The following is a 20200-nucleotide window of genomic DNA, read 5'->3' as shown; positions in this document are numbered from 1 at the left end:
TCAAGCACAAAACGATTCAGCCCACACAAGCTCACCTTAACAACTCACCTATGTGTAGGAGAGGTGCGACAGAGAGAGAGCCTTGTGGGGGGGGAGAGAGAGAGAGAGAGAGAGAGAGAGAGAGAGAGAGAGAGAGAGAGAGAGAGAGAGAGAGAGACTTGAGCACATCACAAACTCCAAAGACACTAGCAGGAGAAGCCTTGAGCGCCGCACAAAGACACCGCACACACGCACATAAGAAAAAGCGAAAAAAAACGATGCTGACTTGCATCCATTTTTTTACCTATAAAATAATAAGTGACGTTCACTAACGTTTGGAACGTTTGGATAAAATCCAGACATCGTTTGGATGCAACTATGGAGCACAACACCTTTGCGTGAGACTCTTGCCTCTAGCAAAGTTATGCTCATTTAGTAAGATTCGAACCAATGGTGGACTTCCAGGCCTTTGGTTTGGTGTCTTGCCTACCTTGGCTAGCCAAGGCACTCTTGAGTGATTATCACTCCTTTTACTGACCTCCCCAAAGATCCATTGAGGTTGATGTTTCTTTATCTATGTTGGTGAGGTTTTGAATCCCCATTATGGATTGAGGGGGTGGATGTCAAGGCGAGCAAAGAGTGTTAAGGCGAGTGGAGATCATAGTGTGTTAAGGGTGGCCGTCCAGGTGAGCAAAGTGTGTGGAGTGTTAAGGGTTACCTAAGATCACAGTGTGTAATTGGACGATGAGGTTTGAGATGTTGAAGGGTTTAGGATGTCCTCTTCCACACCAAGGGTATGGTAACCATTCCATGGTGGAGCTCGAGTGTCACGGTTCTTTGACAGATCGACTACAATTCATCCTCTTTTAAGGATGATGTAATCTTTCATTATACTTGTGGGAGTATGTATTATGGGGTTCATATAAAACTTGCAAGACAAAGGTTTAGACCGAATGAAAAACTCTACTTCAATACAATCGATGGTTAAAGATTGGGAATTGTTTACCATGGTAAGGGTATTTGCGTATGATATAAGGGGTGCCTAATGAGGTTCATTATACTTATAAAGGAGTCACATAAATCTTGCAAGATATATGTTTAGATTCATTGAAAAACTTCACTTCAAAACAACCCATAGTTATGGCTTGGAAATTGTTTATCGCTGTAATAGTCAATCTAGATGGTGTGAGAGGTGGAAGTCTAGGTCCACACCTCCCAGACCGAACGTTGTGGCTAGGCCCGTTGTCAAACCAAGGTTGTGGCTAGGTGGGGGAACTCTAACTCAAGGTGAGCAAGTTCCACCGGGGTTTCTATTTTGGCCAAATCATGGAGAATGGTTGCATCTACAAAGATATGTACACTTCGGGGTCTACGGCCTCTTTGATTCTTCTTTTATCGGACGACACCTCTCGAGGCATGCTGTTGTTAACCTCTCTTTTCTCCTCTTTCTTCTTATGAATTTGAAAGAGAATTTCTAGGGTGAGAGGTCCATAGTAGTGCTTCAGTTTGCCACCATTACAATATCCTACCATCTTAACCCCATCTGTGGTCTCTATCTTTACTGCAATGTGAGAAGCAATTTCTATGGCTAGAGTAACACTTTGCTTCCTGCTTGGCCAATTTGTGTAGGGTTAGAGGGGATGGTCCATGCGTTTAGGCAAGGGGAGTGTTGTGTGATAGGGGTTACCTGAAATGAAGGAGTATGGCTAGATAACAAGGCTTGGAATGTTGTAGGTTCAAGATATCTTTATACGCCACAAAGATATGGTAACCATTATATAGTGAGTAGGGGAGCTCGACTGAGCATCTCGTAGTTCTTTTTCGCTAGCTGACATAACTAGTGCCTCCAACCCTATCTAAGGATAATGCTTTCTCTCATTGTACCTATGTCGAGGGTCACATAAAACTTGCAAGATGCAAAGTTTAGATCCATTGAAAAACTGTGCTTCAAAACAACCGATGGTCATGGGTTGGGATTTGTTATTGCAATGGTCGCTCTAGATGGTGTGAGAGGTAGAAGTCCTAACGAGGTCCATGCCTCCAAAGACAATATTGTCGCTAGCCTTGATGTCAACCAAGGCTGACCATGTAGCTAGGTGGTCTTTCTTGGGGAACTCTCAAGGTCAGTAGGTTCCACCAGTGTTTTTATTTCAGCCGAATCGTGGACAAGGATTGAATATATATTGATATGTACACTTGGGGGTCTACAGTCTTTTTGGTTCTTCTTTTGTTGGGAATTTACCTCAAGGCGTGCCATCTATTTTTTGTTGTGATCCTCTCATTTTTCCTCTTTCTTCTTATGAATTTGAAAGAGCATATCCGGGGTAAGAGATCCATAGTAGTGCTTTAGCTTGCTATCGTTGAAATATCCTACCGCCTCAACCCCATCGAGCATCTCTATCTTTACTACACCATGAGGAAATATTTCTATGACTCATAAGGACCTTGGCCTCTATGCTTGAGTTTTTGCCTTATGTTCTCGACATTGTATATAAGCAACATGTCTCCTATCTCCATGCACTTACCTTGAGTTGATTGTCACAAACCACTGGTGCTTCTTGCATCGTAGTTTTTTAACCATCAATCCATATAAGCAGATCGTAATCTTTAGTCATTGAGTTGCTCTAAGAAAACTAACCTCTTCGTGCGAGGGTTTCCCTTGAGGTTATGCCTTGCTACCATTTTATGGCTTGAAACCAAGTATTTCATTGGCATGACTCCATCAAGCCTGAATGCAAGCTAACAGGTGTGCTACTAACCACCACCTTGTATGCGGTGCCGTATGCCCATAGAGTAGAGTACAACTTGTGCTTCCGATTTCTCCTAAATGCCTCTTCTATCTTTGTGAGAATATTGCACAATGTCTTGCTTGTGCTGTCAGGTGTTGACTTTCTATGCACTACAAGATACTCTTCGAGCAAGAATTCCATCACTTTATTTATCAAATGTACACTGTGATTGCTTAACATTTCTAGTGGGCAACCAAAACGAGTAGCCACTCTTGTAAAGAAACTTGGGATAGATCTTGCGTTGGCTTTTTGTGTAGCTTTGGCCTCAACCCACTTTGTGAAGTAATCGATGGGTTCCCTTAACAATTGGGCTAAAGTCCAAACCCCATGGCCTCAACCCACTTTGTGAAGTAATCGATGGGTTCCCTTAACAATTGGGCTAAAGTCCAAACCCCATTTTTCAAATGGTGGTTTTGAAATTACAAGGTTTAGGGACATTCGGTTGTTCTCTTAGACAATGGCATTTGGTCCCTTATCTTGGTGGACAATGGGAAGCCTTAATCATTCGGTTACTTCTCTTGGACAATGACAAACCTTTGTCATTCGGTCCTTCTCTTGGATAATTGCAAATGTTTGGCATTCATCACAGCGTTTGACAAACTTGAGTATCTCTAAAACCTGTAGACTACCATAGTTTGGTCTGGAGAACCTTATGGGCGATCGTGTCCCCAAAATAGTGTTTCCACCAATGCCAGAATTACTCAAGAACGGCGATAAAATCATCTTCATGAACACATCCTACAAACTCAAGTATTCAAGTTCACATCTACAAGCTCACATATCCAAGTTTAAGCCTTTAGACTCGTGTATGTACGAATGCATCTTTTTATATAAACTAGTCACATTTTTTTTTAACAAACTAGAGCCACTTCTTTTTTATATAAACTCAGGTCACGTATGTTCTTTTTATAAAATAAGCCTACCTCAAACACAGACTTTTAAGAACCTAGTGCTATAATAGGATTGGTGTGCAATTATAGGTAATAATTACACTTTGATTCTCTACTAACTCAGATCACGTATGTTCTTTTTTTATGAAATAAGCCTTATCTTGGACACTAACTTTTAAGAACTACTACTATATTAGGATTGGTGTGCAATCATTAAGTAATAATTATGCTTTAATTCTCTACTCATTACAAAGAACAATAATGTTCCTTGGAATTTGTAGTTGGTATAGATTGTATGATAGAAAAATCCTTAAACGACATGAATTAGTATGTCCTTATAAGTCTTTAAGTGTGAGGTGGAATTTCTATCCGAAGGGACATGGTGCCTTGAGGGTATGCTAGCCCGCCCTGAATAGTTTGCCTCTATATGGGAAGGAGGTGCAAGGAGAGGCAAAGAGGCACCTTAGGAACGCACTCACGCACCGGGTAAGCGTGCTTTGCCTCTCCTTGCACCTCCTCCCCATATAGAGGCAAACTATTCAGGGCGGACTAACATACCATCAAGGCACCATGTCCCTTCGGATAGAAATCCCACCTCACATTTAGTAATTGGTTGATACAATACAAGATATACTTACATCTAGTCTCATGTCTGTAGGCTCGTGCTTACAGGCTCACGTGTTTACACTCGCAAGTCAGGTGTCCAAGCTCGTGCCCAAGTCTCTAGGCTCACATATGTGAGAATGTTCTCATGCAATAGGCTTCATATCAAAATCAACAACTAAACGTATCCAAGACTCCAAAACCATATGTTTTTTTGATGTTTAACATCCTAATCAACACTGAAAATATTGGGTAATCCCAATAGCTTAGAATGAACGGATGAATAGAGCTAATCCCTAGACTAGGTCCCGTCAACGACACCACATATATTCAAGTCAAGAGCTTACCTTAACCTTACCAAAGCATATGTTGTTGGGTCTTGTTTTATAACTCTCTCTCACAAAAGAGAGAGCAAGAAGGGATCACAAGTATTCTGTTGCAAGGGAATGAACCTATATTGATTAATATCAAAAATGACATATATACTACAAGTGACTAGTTCTCACCTAAGCCTAGTCTTAGGCAAGTATATAGGTACATGAAGTCCTTGGACTTTCCCTATTTGACATTAAGGCCACTTTATATATTCCAATGTCATCTTACAAAAGATGAGTATCCTTTCGAGCACATTAGATGGTAAACCACCCAACAGTAGGTTGGGCGATGAAACCATGTTAACCTATGAAGCAGTTAACATTAGGGGTCATGGAAGCTAGCTCATTATCCAATCGAAGGTATGCACCAACTATCCACCCCCGAGCACAAGGGCTAGGACTCGGAGTGGACCGTGTCCCAAGCCTAGGCTCACCATGGACTCAACGACCACCTCATCAATTTCACACCCAAAAATAATGAAAAGTAAATGTATAGCTTTGCTCAACACTGCCGGGCCTAAATCCAATAATACTTCTAATCTCTTCCCTCTAGAGTTATAACACATCATGCAATATAATCTTAGGCTCACCATGGACTCAAGTGATGAGGTCTATAGCTTATTTATGGTTGCATTTGTTCAATATTACTTCTACTAACATTCCTACATCTCTATCTATCATGGAATCCCACAGCCTTCAACCAGTTTGTAACATTGAAAGGTTGGCATCTAGCTCATGAAATCCCACAGCCTTCACCACTTTGTTAATGATTGTAGGTGTGACAATTAAGCTTTTGTATGTAAATCTGTATACAGAATTGATTGATAGAAGTAGAGCAAATGAAGAAAAATGTGAATTCGCCTCGCCCCTTTTCTCTTAAATGTGTTATTTGTGCACAAAAATGGTGCAAGGAGCACCTTGCTGAACCGGTTGCTTGGTGCGCTTATTGTCTCGCACCATTCAAGGCTTTGATGCTTGCTAGATCATGCTCAAAACTCCTCATCAACAGGATTCAAATCAATGGTAAATTTATCCTTCCCTTTACTCACTTTCTGCAACCATAAAGCAACATCATATGCAGCATGAAGAGAAATTAGACTATGGCAAGGTTTTGTTGGATGGGGAACATACCGCAATAGCAATGAGCTCTTCAAGTAAGGTCTTCAAATTCCTCAAGGGCTGCAAAAGGAAAGCCATACATCAACAAAGAATGGCCACAAAGAAGGATCCCTGTTACGTTTTTCTGTTACAAATGAGAGACTATTTAGACCTCAAATGTTCATCAGAGTGATATTGAGATTTTCTTTACGGAATAAATATCTTTAAATGCAAGGCAAAGTTTGAAAGAGGAGAGTGTACCCATTGTGTTGGACCATCAACTGGGGCTTTAAGTGGATTGTCATGCACCTGATATTCAAAACGTTGGTCAAGACACAGGAAAAGATGATAATTCGCATGCTGTGGCTTGAGCGATGAGAAGAAAGCCCTAAACTCCCATGTTGAAAAATGCCATGGATCATTGTTGGGCCCTTGGCTGAGTTGGCGTTCACACCTTGCTGCCCAGAAGGGGGTGTGTGGACTCAAACTCGTGTGTGTATGTATGTATGTATGTGCATGATTGACTACGTGTGTGTTTGAAAGTGCAAGCATCTGTGTCTGCGAGTGCATGCACGCGTAGCTACATATAAAAGTATTAATGTTTATATGGAACCCACTAAAAAACAAAAGAAATATCATAGATCTCAAGGGATTTCTTACCTCCATAAAAATACCATCAACACCAACCGCCACACATGTCCTAGCAATGCAGGGAATCAACTCTCTCAGACCACCACTTGCCACACCTACACCATCTAGCTGCAACATAGGAACACCACAAACAGAGTTTTCTTCGTTTATAATTTGCTAAAACATTTGATCTGTAATTAATACATAGAAGTATTAAAGTTGAAGTATACTATCCCTTAAATTGGAGCCCAAAGACATAAATGAGTTGATATTTGAGCCTAGCAACAGGCCATACGTGTGCCCACACAATGAACCATTCCCACACACCAGAAGGCATACCATTTCCCAGAGGAAGCAAGATTTAAGTAGGATCCCCCTATTTGCCTTCCGCTCTATTCAAAGATGTCATCCAAAATACGGTGATTGATGTATATGCATGTGAAAGACCAAAGGTGGAGGCTTCACCCATGTGGGGAGCAGTAGCCTGGGCAAGATGGCATCAGCTTGTTGGCACTGTGCCTAGACTCATATTGAATCACAGCAGTTGAGGCATGCCAGTCCTCCCAACTACCTACACCTCAAGACACTAGATGGGAGATGATCAGCACCTTCATGGCATCATATGTCTGGAGGGCACAATATCAGAAGACAACAGACAGGATCCCCCCTACCCCCAAAAAAGGGGAAAAAAAAACAAGGGGAAGAAAACAAAACAAAACAAGGAGTCCATTGGATTCCCCCCACCCCCCAAAAACAGAAAATAAAACAAGGGGAAGAAAACAAAACAAAACAAGACAGAGTCCATCAGATTGTACCTTTCTTCCAGCAGGTTGCTGCAGTGAATGGGTGATATCCGCTACCTATAAGAGCACAAAGTCAAATAAAAGGATTATCATGAGACTTGTCACGAGTTGTCAACCCTCTCCAAGTAAAACATAATATTTTCTTGACACCATAACCCCTCTTTGTATGGCATTATACATCTCAACAACCTCCTCATCAAGTTAATTTACTTAGCTTTTGGGAGAGAAGAATAAAGGATTACATTACAAAAATTCTTTTCCCATTTCTCTATGACTTCACTTCCAGACAACCCAGCAAGGTGTAGTTATGAAATTTGAAAACCTTGCATGAAGTTTTATGTTTATCTCATGTTCCTTAATGACATTTTTTGTCCAACATCTCCGTTGGTTTTGAGAAAAGGCGACCGTGCCACTCATTTCAAAAGTCAGCAGAAAGATCACTTCTGCTTCATTTTGAACCAAACGAGTGGAATCAATGTTTTTAAAATTTTGAGAATGCAGGAAACACAATCGTTGGGGTCTTATGCTTCCATACACCTTCGGAATTCTTTTGGAAGATAGGGGCCTAGTAAAAGTTTCGTGCCATTTCCTAATCACCATGTTGCAGATTCTTGGGCCTCTTTGCTGATTTATGTCATATCTAGCCCATCGTTGTCGGAAACTAGAATATGCAGAGATGGAGATCTTCTTGTGGGAAACTAGAATATGCAGAGATGGAGATCAAAGTAGAAAAGAGTTAAATTCTTAATCAATCTAAGAAGAGTTGACTTGCTTGAAGTCTGTAGCCTAGTAATCTGCTCGCTGAAGCTGTCGCCCCCACCCCTGCTCACACCCCCCCTCCCCGCTCTCGTGACTGCCTTACCCGCCCTCGTGACTGCCTTACCCGCCTGCTCGCACCCCCCCCCCCTCTTGCCGCGCCCCTGTGCTTCTTGCATCCCCCGCCCTTCCCTTTTGCGCCCGTCGCCCGTCGCCCCTTGCCTGCCTGCCCCGTCACCTTCACGCCCCCCGCTCCCGCCCCTTCCTCTGCGTCCCGCCAGCCCCTGCCTGCCCCCACCTCCCCCCCCCCCCTTTCGCGCTTGCCCCCGCCCCCCCCCCCCCATTCTCCGCCTCTGCCTTCCGCCCCTCCTCCCTTTTTCCGCCCCCCTCTGTCTTCCGCCCCTTCCACTCTGTCTTCCTCCCATCCCCCTCTGTCTTCCGCCTTTCCCCCCCTTTTTTCCTCCCCATTCCGCCTTTTTTGTGCAACTCGGTTCTTGCAGGACCCTACGTTTTTTTCGCTTCGCCCTTGACTCAGCTTCACACTCTGATGGAGGCTCCTCCCGCCCCACCTCAGAGGGACTCTTCCACAGCCCCCTCGCCCGCCCCTGCTGAGGATACCTCCATCAGGCTTTCTCTTTCGGCAAAAGAGGAAGCGAGCCTCGCTGCAGAGGTGGAACGCCTCCACGCACACTCCACCATCTGCCGTATCGTTGACACTCGCCCCAGCGGAGGGGAGATCCGGGATCTTCTCCAGGCCCACCTGCTTGCAGATGTGGGCAAGATCCTGGACGTTCAGTTACTGGGCCGCGGACACTATTAGATCGAGTTCGAGACAGCCCAGAGCGTGGCCCAGGTCCTAGCCATGAGTCCCCTTGACATTAGGGGCGCTCGGGCCTTCTTCAGACCTTGGCAGCATGGTTTCGACCCAGCAGCGGCCGAGCAGGGAGAGCGCCTATTTCATGTCACAGTTTGCTTTCCTGGACTCCGCCGCGACGAGTACCTTCCATAGGATAGGATCATTGGTGGGCTCGGTGCTTGAGACTGGCCCCACAGCAGCTTCAGTGGTGGCAGCTGGCCTGCCTTCGGTCAGAGTTTTGGTTCCTGACATCTCCTCCCTTCCGAAGGTCATTTAGTTACCTAGGATAGGGAGGGATGGATCGATCAGAGAGTGGAGTTTTCGGGGCTCCCGAACCAGTGTTTCATATGCAGGCATGTCGGCCACCTGGCCAAGGCCTGCCCTCGCAAGAGACCCCGACCCTCACCGTAGCAGCAGACCACCGATGGCCCGCGCACAGATGCGGCTCGACAGGCAGCCTCCGCGACACCTGCTCAGCCCACAGAGACCTCGGATTGGCAGCCTGGACAGGGGCGTCGTAGAGGGAGACAGCCACAGCAGCATGCCCAAAGACCATGCCCAAAGACCGACGCAGCAGCAGTCATAGCCTCAGCATCACTGGGTTCCCGTGAGGAACAGCTTTGCTCCCCTCCAGGAGGAGACCCCAACGCAGGCTGAGGATCAGGAGATGCCAGCAACCCCCCCTTCGCCCCCACCTCCCCCTCCCCCGTCCCCCCCCTCCCGCCTCGCTTCCACCTTAGCCTCCTCCCGTTCCCACTCCCGCTTTTTCAGCGGCTCCTTCCTCACCACCTTCTCCCCCCCCTCCCCGCGCTCGCTTCAGCTCCCCGGGAGACACTGGCAGTACCCTGGTGCTCACCTGCAATCCGGCAAGCACTGAGCACCGACCTTGCTCGAGCACCGTAGAGGAGACCTACCATGCCCATTCGTGCTTCACGGATATCCTCTATCCGCAGTCGGCTGAGTAGTCTCGACACTAGACAGCGCTCGGAGGCTTTTGACTACTCCTTCACACACCTCTTTGGAGCGGCGGGCCCCATTGAGCCAGCACCTATCAGAGTTCATGTGGTGAAACCTCCGGCTCGAGGGGAGGAGGCACTTGATTTAGCAGTGGCCTTCTCCTTCCCTCTCTGCGGCACTAGCGACCGGGAGTGGACTCTGGATCTCGCTCTTAGTATTTTGAAGACTCAGGCAGTTGAGTTTCCTCACCACGTGAGTGATCTAGAGATGACAGACGTGATAGGCCGACTCTGGGAGTTGGCACATTTCTTTGATACCGGGAGTGCGGATGCCTCCGGGATTCGACATTTGGTGGTTCGCATAGTGGCAGACCTAGCACGCGACCCTGGCTATGTATGCATACATGAGGTTGCTCTCTCTGAGCGGGAGGCAATCGCCATGGGACAGCCACTGGCGTCTGGTCCGAGACTCTTGCAGCACACCGGGTGGGCAGATTCGTAGCCACTCGGATGGGGACTACTCTCCATCCAAGCTGCTTGCGAAGGCCCGCCGTATGGCTAAGACAGCCTCCACCTCAGCAGGTCATCCATGAGGATCATCTCATGGAATGTACAGGGCCTTGGCGGCGCACACTATGTACGTTATCGTGATGGCTTGAGACAAGAGCTTCAGAGATGCCTGGTTGGGGGCAGTATTGATATTCTGATGATGCAGGAGCACCATTTGAGTGAGAGCAGGATTCGGAGATATGGTTCAGTGATGCCTGGTAGATGGGACACATTTTGGTCTGCAGGTTTTGGCCCTTTGGGTGGGCAGGGAGGAGTATGTATGGTCATTGCAGATGTATGGCGGCAAGACATTGGGGATCGCGGGGTCATTGTGCCTGGTAGAGCACAGTATGTTATTCTGAGGATGCACGATGAGCACTTTGGTGTGCTCAATGTCTATGCGCCCAACCATGCTAGTGCCAGAGCAGATTTTTGGACCCTTGTTACAGATGCATTGCAGGGCCCTTGCGCCATAGTTGCCCTGGGGAGGACGGATTGACGCCTGCCTTTTTTATGCGCTATTGGAACCTTTTGGGGCCATGCCTCCATAGAGGCTTTCAGTATGTTTTGGACACTGGGGTGATGCCGTAGAGCTTTTCAGAGGGCTTGATCTTTCTTATCCCCAAGGGGGAGGGAGTGTCAGATGATATTCGGCATTGGAGGCCTATTACGATCCTCAATACTGTCTACAAAGTCTTAGCAAAGGCCTTGAGTTTGAGGATCCAGCCCTTCCTTGGGGAGTTGATTCACGCTACCCAGACAGGATTCGTCAAGGAGCGCAGTATCCTTGATAACATTTTCACCTTCTGGGAGGCAACGGCCCGAGCTAGATTTCTCAATGAGGACTTGGTCGTGATGCTTCTCGATTTTGAGAAGGCTTCTCGATTTTGAGAAGGCATATGATAGAGTCGATTGGGGTTTCCTAGAGGGCACTATGCTCGCCTGGGTTTTGAGCCAAATTGGATTCTAGGAGTGGCGGCTCTATATTCCACAGCTCGTAGCTAGGTGTTGATGGCAGGAGGGCGGGGGCAGAGTTTTGAGCTAACCAGATCAGTCCGCCAGGGATGCCCGCTCGCCCCGTTCCTTTTTCTCTTCTTTGCAGAGGCTATGAGCATGTATCTGACAACAGAGGAGCTTGGTTTGAGAGGACTCCAGCTCCCAGTCCGGGGTGAGGACTTGCTCGATTTTGAGTTTGCTGATGACACGGGATTGTTTTTGCATGGCCAGGATGCCAACCTACAGAGGGCAGAGCAGTCGCTACAGGTTTTTGGGGTGGCTTCGGGAGCATTGATCAATTGGTGCAAGACAGTGGCCTTTTGGATCAGTAGCGCTCCAACTCTGGCATGGAGCCCAGACCCGGGTTTTAGATGGATTCCTCCTGGTACAGCAGTGCGGTATCCGGGTTGCCAGATTGGACTTGATTTGTCACCTGAGCAGCAGATCGCCCCGCTTCTTCTGAGCATTCGGAAGAAGCTTTTATATTGGAGTACAGCTCGGCTATCCTTGGCTGGGAGGGTGGTGGTGACAAATCAGGTGCTTTTATATTGGAGTACAGCTCGGCTATCCTTGGCTGGGAGGGTGGTGGTGACAAATCAGGTGCTTTTATATTGGAGTACAGCTCGGCTATCCTTGCTTGGGAGGGTGGTGGTTACAAATCAGGTGCTTTTAGCGACTATGTGGTACATCACGTCTTGCTGGATCTTCTTGAGCTCTTGCATAAGCCAGGTACAGAGGCTGATCACGAACTTTCTTGGGTCTCGGCAGGATGGTCAGCCGGCCCGGGCTAAGGTTGCTTGGGCAGTTATTACTCTTTCGCGGGCCCAGGGGGGCTTGGGCATTATAGATCCAGCTGATCGGAGTAGAGCCTTGCTGGGGAAGCTTATTGTTCGGGGGCTGCTTCCAGGCGCTGAGCCTTGGAAGGAGCTTCTATTTCAACAGCTGCAGGCTAGAGCTCCCCCAGCAGGGGCACTTGGGCACCAGAGATACGGTGGATCTTCATAGAGATGAGGAGAATAGGCCTCAGTAGAGGATGGGAGGACAGATTTGCCTTGAGCATCCTGCGAGCTTGGGAGCTTCTGAGACTGGGGCTTTCTCAGAGACGACCTACTTGTGATGAGGAGCGAGCGGCTAGCCCGCTCCTCAACATAAGGAGGAGGTCGCAGAGAGAGCCCCGGTCTCAGCAGCTCCCAAGCTCTCAGGATACTCAAAGCAAATCTGTCCTCCCATCCTCTACTGAGGCCTGTCCTTCTCATCTCTATGAAGATCCAGCGAATCTCTGGTGCCCAAGTGCCCCCTGCTGGGGGAGCCCGAGCCTGCAGCCGCTGCAAGAGAAGCTCTTTCCAAGGCTCAGCGCCTGGAAGCAGCCCCCGAACAATAAGCTTCCCCAATAAGGCTCTACTTTGATCGACTGGATCTATAATGCCCAAGCCTCCCTGAGCCAGCGGAAGTGTAATAACTGCCCATGCAACCTTTGCCCGGGCTGGCTGACCGTCCCGCCCAGACCAAAGAAAGTTCCTGATCAGTCTCTGTACTTGGCTGATGCAAGAGCTCGAGAAGATCCAGCAAGACGTAATGTACCACATGGTCGCTAACAGCACCTGATTTGCCACCACCACCCTCCTAGCCAAGGATAGTCGAACTGTACTCCAATACAAAAGCTTCTTCCGAATGCTCAGAAGAAGCGGGGCAATCTGCTGCTCAGGTGACAAATCTAGTCCAATCTGGCATCCCAAATACCGCACTGCTGTGCCAGGAGGAATCCATCTAAAATCGGGGTCCGGGCTCCATGCCGGAGTGGGAGCACTACTGATCCAAAAGGCCACTGTCTTGTGCCAATTGAACAATGCTCCCGAAGCTGCAATAAAAACCTGGAGCGACTGCTCTGCCCGAAGAAGATTGGCCTCTTGGCCATGCAAAAATAAGCCCGTGTCGTCTGCAAACTCAGCATCGAGCAAGTCCTCCCCTCGGACTGGGAGCTGGAGTCCTCTCAAACCAACCTCCTTTGCCGTCAAATACATGCTCATAGCCTCCGCAAAGAAGAGAAAAAGAAAAGGGACGAGGGGACACCCCTGTCGGACTGGTCTAGTCAGCTCAAAACTCGGCCCCCGTCCTCCTGCAATCAACACCTGGTTACGAGCTGTGGAGTACAGAGCCGCCACCCCTCTGATCCATCCTGGCTCAAAGCCCAGGCGAAGCATAGTGCCCTCTAAGAAACCCCAATTAACTCTATCGTATGCCTTCTCAAAATCGAGAAGCATCACGACCAAGTCCTCGCCAAGAAATCTAGCTCGGGCCGTCGCCTCCCAGAAAGTAAAGATGTTGTCAAGGATACTGCGCTCCTTGACGAATCCTGTCTGGGTAGCATGAATCAACTCTCCCAAAAAAGGCTGGATCCTCAAACTCAAGGCCTTTGCTAAGACCTTGTAGTAGACAGTGTTGAGAATCGTAATAGGCCTCCAATGCCGAATATCATCTGATACTCCCTCCCCCTTGGGGATAGAAAGATCAAGCCTCTGAAAAGCTCTGTGGCATCACCCCAGTGTCCAAAACATACTGAAAGCCCCTGCGGAGGCCTGGCCCCAAAAGGTCCCAATAGCGCATAAAAAAGGCCGGCGTCAGTCTGTCCCCCCCTGGGCAACTATGTCGCGGCAGGACCCTCAAGGCCTCGGCAAGCTCAATCTCTGAAAGAGGCGCACCAAGAATTGTACGCATACGATCTGTGACCCTCCTCTGCACATGGGCCCACACAATCTGTCTGCAAGCATCTCTATCCTCAGTGGCTGGCTCCGCTGAAAGCAGGTCTCTATAAAATGCAGTGGCAAGGGCTCTGATCTCCCCGGGCTCAGTAGCTACCGATCCATCCGGTCTACCAAGCTGACGGACTCCTGCCCGAGCATGGCAGGGTCCAGTGATCTCAAAAAACTCCCCAGTTACTCTATCATCCAAGCTGCGTCCACTGAGAGGCCTGACGACGATAGTAAAACTCACGTCTCTGCTCCTCTGCCTCTCTAACCTCCTGGCATGCCTGGCTCAGCTGTGACGCCAACCACTCACATGCAGGCTCCTGCTCCTGAAGGCGTTGTAGCAAAGCAAGGCTGCGTCTCAGCCGATGCTCCCGCTCGCGAATCTCTCCCAGCTGTGTCAAAGCTGCAGCGTGCAGAAAAGAGCTAAGCTCGATGAGTCCCTGGGCACACTAGCCTGCTGCATCCTGGTCAGAGCACTGACTATCATGCCAGATCCTCTCAATGTCCTCAGCGAGATTGGGATCTGTAAGTACCCTCTCTGGGATTCTCAACTACAAGCTGGGCTCCCGTGTCCTCTCCTCCAATGTCAGGATAACTGGCGCATGATCTGAAAATGAGGTGCCAGCGAGAATGCCGATGGAGCCCCCTTGCTCCCCTAACCAGTCGCCCACATAAAAGCGATCAATTCGTGATAGATTAGTCCCTCCCTGTCGGCGATCCGACCGAGAGAAACTAAGACTGTCCTGAGAGCGGGAGAAGGCCCCATGCTGCCATGCATCAGTGATCCTCAGTGACATGCAAAACCGGTCCCAAGCTGCAAGCTCAGTGCCGTGCACTGTAACATGACTGCCTCCCACCCTATCGGCCGGGTCCTCAAGCATGTTGAAGTCTCCCCCGACACACCAATGTGCAGCCTCTGGCAATGCATCCGTAACCTGGGTCCAGAACTCTGCTCTGACACTAGCAGGATTAGGCGCATAGATGTTGAGCACGCCCAATAGCTCATCATGCATCCTCAGAATGACATACTGTGCTCTACCAGGCACAATGATCCCTCGATCCACAATGGCTTGCCGCCATACATCTGCAATGACCATGCATACTCCTCCCTGTCCACCCAAAGGACCAAACCCTGCAGACCAAAAGGTATCCCATCTACCAGGCATCACCGAACCATATCTCCGGATCCTGCTCTCACCCAAGTGGTGCTCCTGCATCATCAAAATATCAATGCTGCCACCAACCAGGCATCTCTGAAGCTCCTGCCTCAAGCAACCACGATAGCGTATAAAATGTGCTCCGCCCAGGCCCTGTACATTCCATGAGATGATCCTCATGGATGACCTGCTGAGGTGGATGCTGTCTCAGCCGTACGGCGGGCCTTCGCAAGCGGCTTGGATGGAGAGTAGTCCCCATCCGAGCGGCTGCGAATCTGCCCACCCGGTGTACTGCAAGAATCACGGATCAGGCGCCAGTGGCTGTGGCCCATGGCGACTGCCTCCCGCTCTAACAGAGCAACCTCGTGTATACATACATATCCAGTGTCGCGTGCTAAGTCTGCCACTATACGCACGACCAAATGACGAATCCCTGAGGCATCCACACTCCCGGGATCCAAGAAAAAATGAGCCAACTCCCATAGCCGGCCTATCACATCTGTCACCTCCAGATCGCTCACATGATGAGAAAACTCAACTGCCTGAGTCTTCAAAGTGCTAAGAGCGAGCTCCAGAGTCCACTCCCGATCGCAAGGGCCACATAGAGGGAACGAGAAGGCCACCGCTGAATCAAGTGCCTCCTCCCCGCGGACCGGAGGTATCACTACATGAACTTGGATGGGTGCTGGCTCATGGGGGCCCTCTGCTCCAAAAGGCCGAGTGAAGGCGTAATCAAAAGCCTCCGATTGCTGTCTAACACCGAGGCGACTCAGCCGACTGCGGATAGATGATATCCGTGAAGCCCGAATCGGCATGGTAGGTCTCCTCTGTGGTGCTCGAGCGAGGTCGGTGCTCAGCGCCCTCCGGACTGCGGGCGAACGCCAGGGGACTACCAGGGCCTCCCGGGAAGGTGAGGCGGGTGGGGGGGGAGGAGGGGGGGGCGAGGGGGGTGGAGAGGGAGCCGCTACCGAAACCGGAGCGGGGACAGGAGGAGGCGAAGGTGGAAGCGAGGCGGTGGGAGGGGACGGGGGTGGGGGGGGTGAAGGAGGGGGTGCTGGCATCTCTTGGTCCTCAGTCATCGCCGCAGGGGTCTCCTCCTGGAGGGGAGCAAAGCTGTTCCTCACGGGAACCCAGTGAGGCTGAGACTGTGGCTGCTGCTGCAGCGGTCTCTGGGCGTGCTGCTGTGGCTGTCTCCCTCGGCGACGCCCCTGTCCAGGCTGCCACTCCGAGGTCTCTGTGGCCTGAGCAGGTGTCCCGGAGGCAGCCTGCCGTGCCGCATCTGTGGGCGGGCCATCAGGGGCCTGCTGCTGTGGTGAGGGTCAAGGTCTCCTACGAGGGCAGGCCTTGGCCAGATGACCGACCTGCCTGCAAATGAAGCACTGGTTCGGGAGCCCCGAGAACTCCACTCTCTGATCAATCCATCCCCCCCCTATCCTAGGTAGCTGAATGACCTTAGGAAGGGAGGAGAGGTCAGACACCAAAACTCTGACCGAAGGTAGCCCAGCTGCTCTGGCCACCACTGAAGCTGCTGTGGGGCCAGTCTCTAGTACTGAGCCCACCAATGCTCCTAGCTGAGAGAGGAGCGGAAGATACTCCGACGGAGTCCAGGGAAGCAAACTGTAACATGAAAAAGGCGCTCTCCCTGCTCAGCCGCTGCTGGGTCAAAGCCATGCTGCCAAGGTCTGAAGAAAGCCCGAGCACCCCTGATGTCAAGGGGACTCATGGCAAGGACCTTGGCCACGCTCTGGGCGGTCTCGAACTCGATCTGATAATGTCCACGGCCCAGTAGCTGTACATCCAGGATCTTGCCCACATCTGCAAGAAGGCAGGCCTGGAGAAGATCCCGGATCTCCCCTCTGCTGGGGCGAGTGCCGACTATACGGCAGATGGTGGAATGAGCCTGGAGGCGTTCCACCTCTACGGTGAGGCTCGCTTCCTCTTCCGGCGAAAGAGAAAGCCTGATGGGGGTGTCCTCAGGGGCGGGCGAGGGGGCTGCGAATGAGTCCCTCTGAGGCGGGGCGGGAGGAGCCTCCATCAGAGTCTGAAGCTAAGGCGAAGGCGAGGCGAAAGCGGAGATCCTGCAAGAAACGAGCTGCACACAGAGAGGCGGAAGACGAAGGCCGGAGAAAAAGGAAAAAAACCCCCTGGGGGCGAAAGTCAGCAAGAAAGGGGAGGGGGGGGGGTGAAGTGGCGAAGGAGAAGCCCTGGGGAAGGGGGGGGGGGGGGGGGAAGCTACGCGCAAGAGGGGCGGGGAGGAGAAATGCTGGCGGAGGGGGGGGGTCGGGGCGCTGTAGAGGGGAGGTGGGCGCGAAGGAGGGGGGGTGCGAAGGCGAGGAGGGGCGGTGGGCAGTGCAGCGAGGGAGGGGAGCGCAGCAGCGAAAGCAGGCGGAGGGGGCAATAGGAGGGGCGGCGGGCAGAGCAACGTGGGAGGGGGGCGCAGAAGCGAAAGCAGGCAGGGGGGGCAAGAGAAGGCGCGAGGAACGAGAGGGACGCGAGGGGACAAGCAAACAGGTAGGCGGGGGGCGCAGGTGTGCAGGAAGCGCAAGCAGGGATGGGCGGGAGCTTCAGCGAGCAGTGTTACCTTATGTGACATGTGGGAGGTTACGACCGTAGTAATCACAACCTTAGTCTACACTTAACTGCACTTAATGATGTTTAAGAGACAAACAGATATGTGTCAATGCAATGCAGCTATATTAGATGAATGAATGATGTTACAATGAGATCCAAATGGATCTGTACTGCTGAATATGCTGCCTATATGCTGTAAATGCGGGCTGAACTACTGTCCACTCTTTCCCTTGTCTCCTGGGAAGGAAACGCTGAAGGGAGCTTTGGGAACAGAGGCTGAATGCTGACCTGATGATGAAACGCAGCACTGATGGGCTGGACTGAACTGAATGGGGCTGCGTTTGCTGAAGATGAATGCTGATGAAGATGCGTTAATGATCTGCTGATGCGTTGGCTGGTTCTACTGCTCCCAAGGCCTCCTGGAAGAGATGCGTTGGAGAGCACACTGATGAATGCTTGAATGATGAGCTTGCTGCTGTATGCTGATGATGACAGGCTGAAACGCTTGATGATCCAGACTAGGATGCGCTTCCCTGATGAGCCTGCTGATGATTGAATGGATGATCTTGCTATGGAGAGGCGCCTGTATTTATATGGGTGAGAGAGGGCTGGTCGGCCAGCACTAATGCAGTCGGCCAGTGCATATCTCCATAAAAAACCAATATAACCAGTCGGCTGCCTCATAAGTGCCTAAAAATGACTGTAAAATGCTGATTAAATGCCTGATAATATCTATGATGCTAATGATGCCATATGATGATGCCATGTCACTGTACACCTGACTGGTGTGCACGTGACATTCCCCGCTGCTAAACTGTTGCTGGGTGATAAACCTGGCAACCTTCGACTCTTCTGCGATCCTTCTCCTCCGAACCACTGCCCCCTTTTGTCTTCTGCTGGGACTGAGGCCGTCTGCAGGAGTTAAATCCTTGAGCCAAGACGCTATGTACTGCGGGAACTGGGTAAATACCTGAGTCACCCCTGACCTGTTCCTGGAAACCTTTCACCTACCATCTCCGTCGTACCTGAAGCTCTGAACCTCCTGAGGCGATGTTGGAGCAAACTTCCGTCTTCTGTGGAAGAGAAACTCCCTGCTGCTGCCAGTTGAAGCCCAAAACTTATGTGCTCCTTTGATGGTGGATGTCATTCTTCCCTGAGAGTTCATGGGCAACATGTATGCAGGACTGACTGCTAAGATGACTGCTATGATGATAACTATGCAAGCCATGTGCAACCCTATATGCTGTGCAAGAATGCAGATGAATGGGTTACTGATGCAGACCTAAGGGAAAATCCCCAAGGATGACTTGCAAAATTTTCAGAACTGGGTTTAACTGTGCGGAAGCGATAAAAATGATGACTGACTGAATGACTGCTGGAATGAACATGCTCTAAGGCTGGTTACCCTGTAACGCTCTGATACCAATGTGACATGTGGGAGGTTACGACCGTAGTAATCACAACCTTAGTCTACACTTAACTGCACTTAATGATGTTTAAGAGACAAACAGATATGTGTCAATGCAATGCAGCTATATTAGATGAATGAATGATGTTACAATGAGATCCAAATGGATCTGTACTACTGAATATGCTGCCTATATGCTGTAAATGCGGGCTGAACTGCTGTCCACTCTTTCCCTTGTCTCCTGGGAAGGAAACGCTGAAGGGAGCTTTGGGAACAGAGGCTGAATGCTGACCTGATGATGAAACGCAGCACTGATGGGCTGGACTGAACTGAATGGGGCTGCGTTTGCTGAAGATGAATGCTGATGAAGATGCGTTAATGATCTGCTGATGCGTTGGCTGGTTCTGCTGCTCCCAAGGCCTCCTGGAAGAGATGCGTTGGAGAGCACACTGATGAATGCTTGAATGATGAGCTTGCTGTTGTATGCTGATGATGACAGGCTGAAACGCTTGATGATCCAGACTAGGATGCGCTTCCCTGATGAGCCTGCCGATGACTGAATGGATGATCTTGCTATGGAGAGGCGCCTGTATTTATATGGGTGAGAGAGGGCTGGTCGGCCAGCACTAATGCAGTCGGCTAGTGCATATCTCCATAAAAAACCAATATAACCAGTCGGCTGCCTCATAAGTGCCTAAAAATGACTGTAAAATGCTGATTAAATGCCTGATAATATCTATGATGCTAATGATGCCATATGATGATGCCATGTCACTGTACACCTGACTGGTGTGCACGTGACACCTTAACTCATCTTATTCATTCCTGTGGTCATTATGAATTTATGGTCAAGCCGTTTGGATTGACCAATGCCCCTGCCACTTTTAATCAGCTTATGGCTGGCATATTCAAAGAGCAACTTGATGATAACGTCTTAGCATTTTTTATGTTGGTCTATTCCAAGAATGAACAGGAGCATGAAAAACATGTAGGGGGAGTACTCAAGATCTTGCGAGAACACAAACTCTTCGCAAAGAA

General features: G+C 49.7%; 1 protein-coding gene across 4 annotated transcripts in view; it reads right to left on the bottom strand.

Moving 5' to 3' along the window:
- Positions 1 to 5368: 5368 nt before the first annotated feature.
- Positions 5369 to 20200, bottom strand: part of LOC147632631 (2-dehydro-3-deoxyphosphooctonate aldolase-like) — a 128000-nt gene continuing 113168 nt past the window's right edge. For 3 of the 4 annotated variants that reach the window (XM_086807435.1, XM_086807434.1, XM_086807432.1), the window contains 5 exons: positions 7179 to 7223; positions 6394 to 6492; positions 5995 to 6042; positions 5767 to 5814; positions 5369 to 5687 (listed from right to left, as the gene is read on the bottom strand). In XM_086807435.1, the coding sequence (XP_086663561.1) occupies positions 5625 to 5687; positions 5767 to 5814; positions 5995 to 6042; positions 6394 to 6492; positions 7179 to 7223 (303 nt within the window). In that variant the 3' untranslated portion in view covers positions 5369 to 5624. Of the gene's footprint in view, positions 5688 to 5766; positions 5879 to 5994; positions 6043 to 6393; positions 6493 to 7178; positions 7224 to 20200 lie in introns of all 4 variants that reach the window. The other variant, XM_086807433.1, reaches the window with a different exon arrangement.

Source organism: Cibotium barometz, chromosome 13 (assembly GCF_041138505.1).
Source record: "Cibotium barometz isolate CiBa-2024 chromosome 13, ASM4113850v1, whole genome shotgun sequence".
Taxonomy (NCBI): domain Eukaryota; kingdom Viridiplantae; phylum Streptophyta; class Polypodiopsida; order Cyatheales; family Cibotiaceae; genus Cibotium; species Cibotium barometz.
The sequence above is the reverse complement of the archived record's forward strand: the minus strand, read 5'-3'. Positions and strand labels throughout refer to the sequence as shown.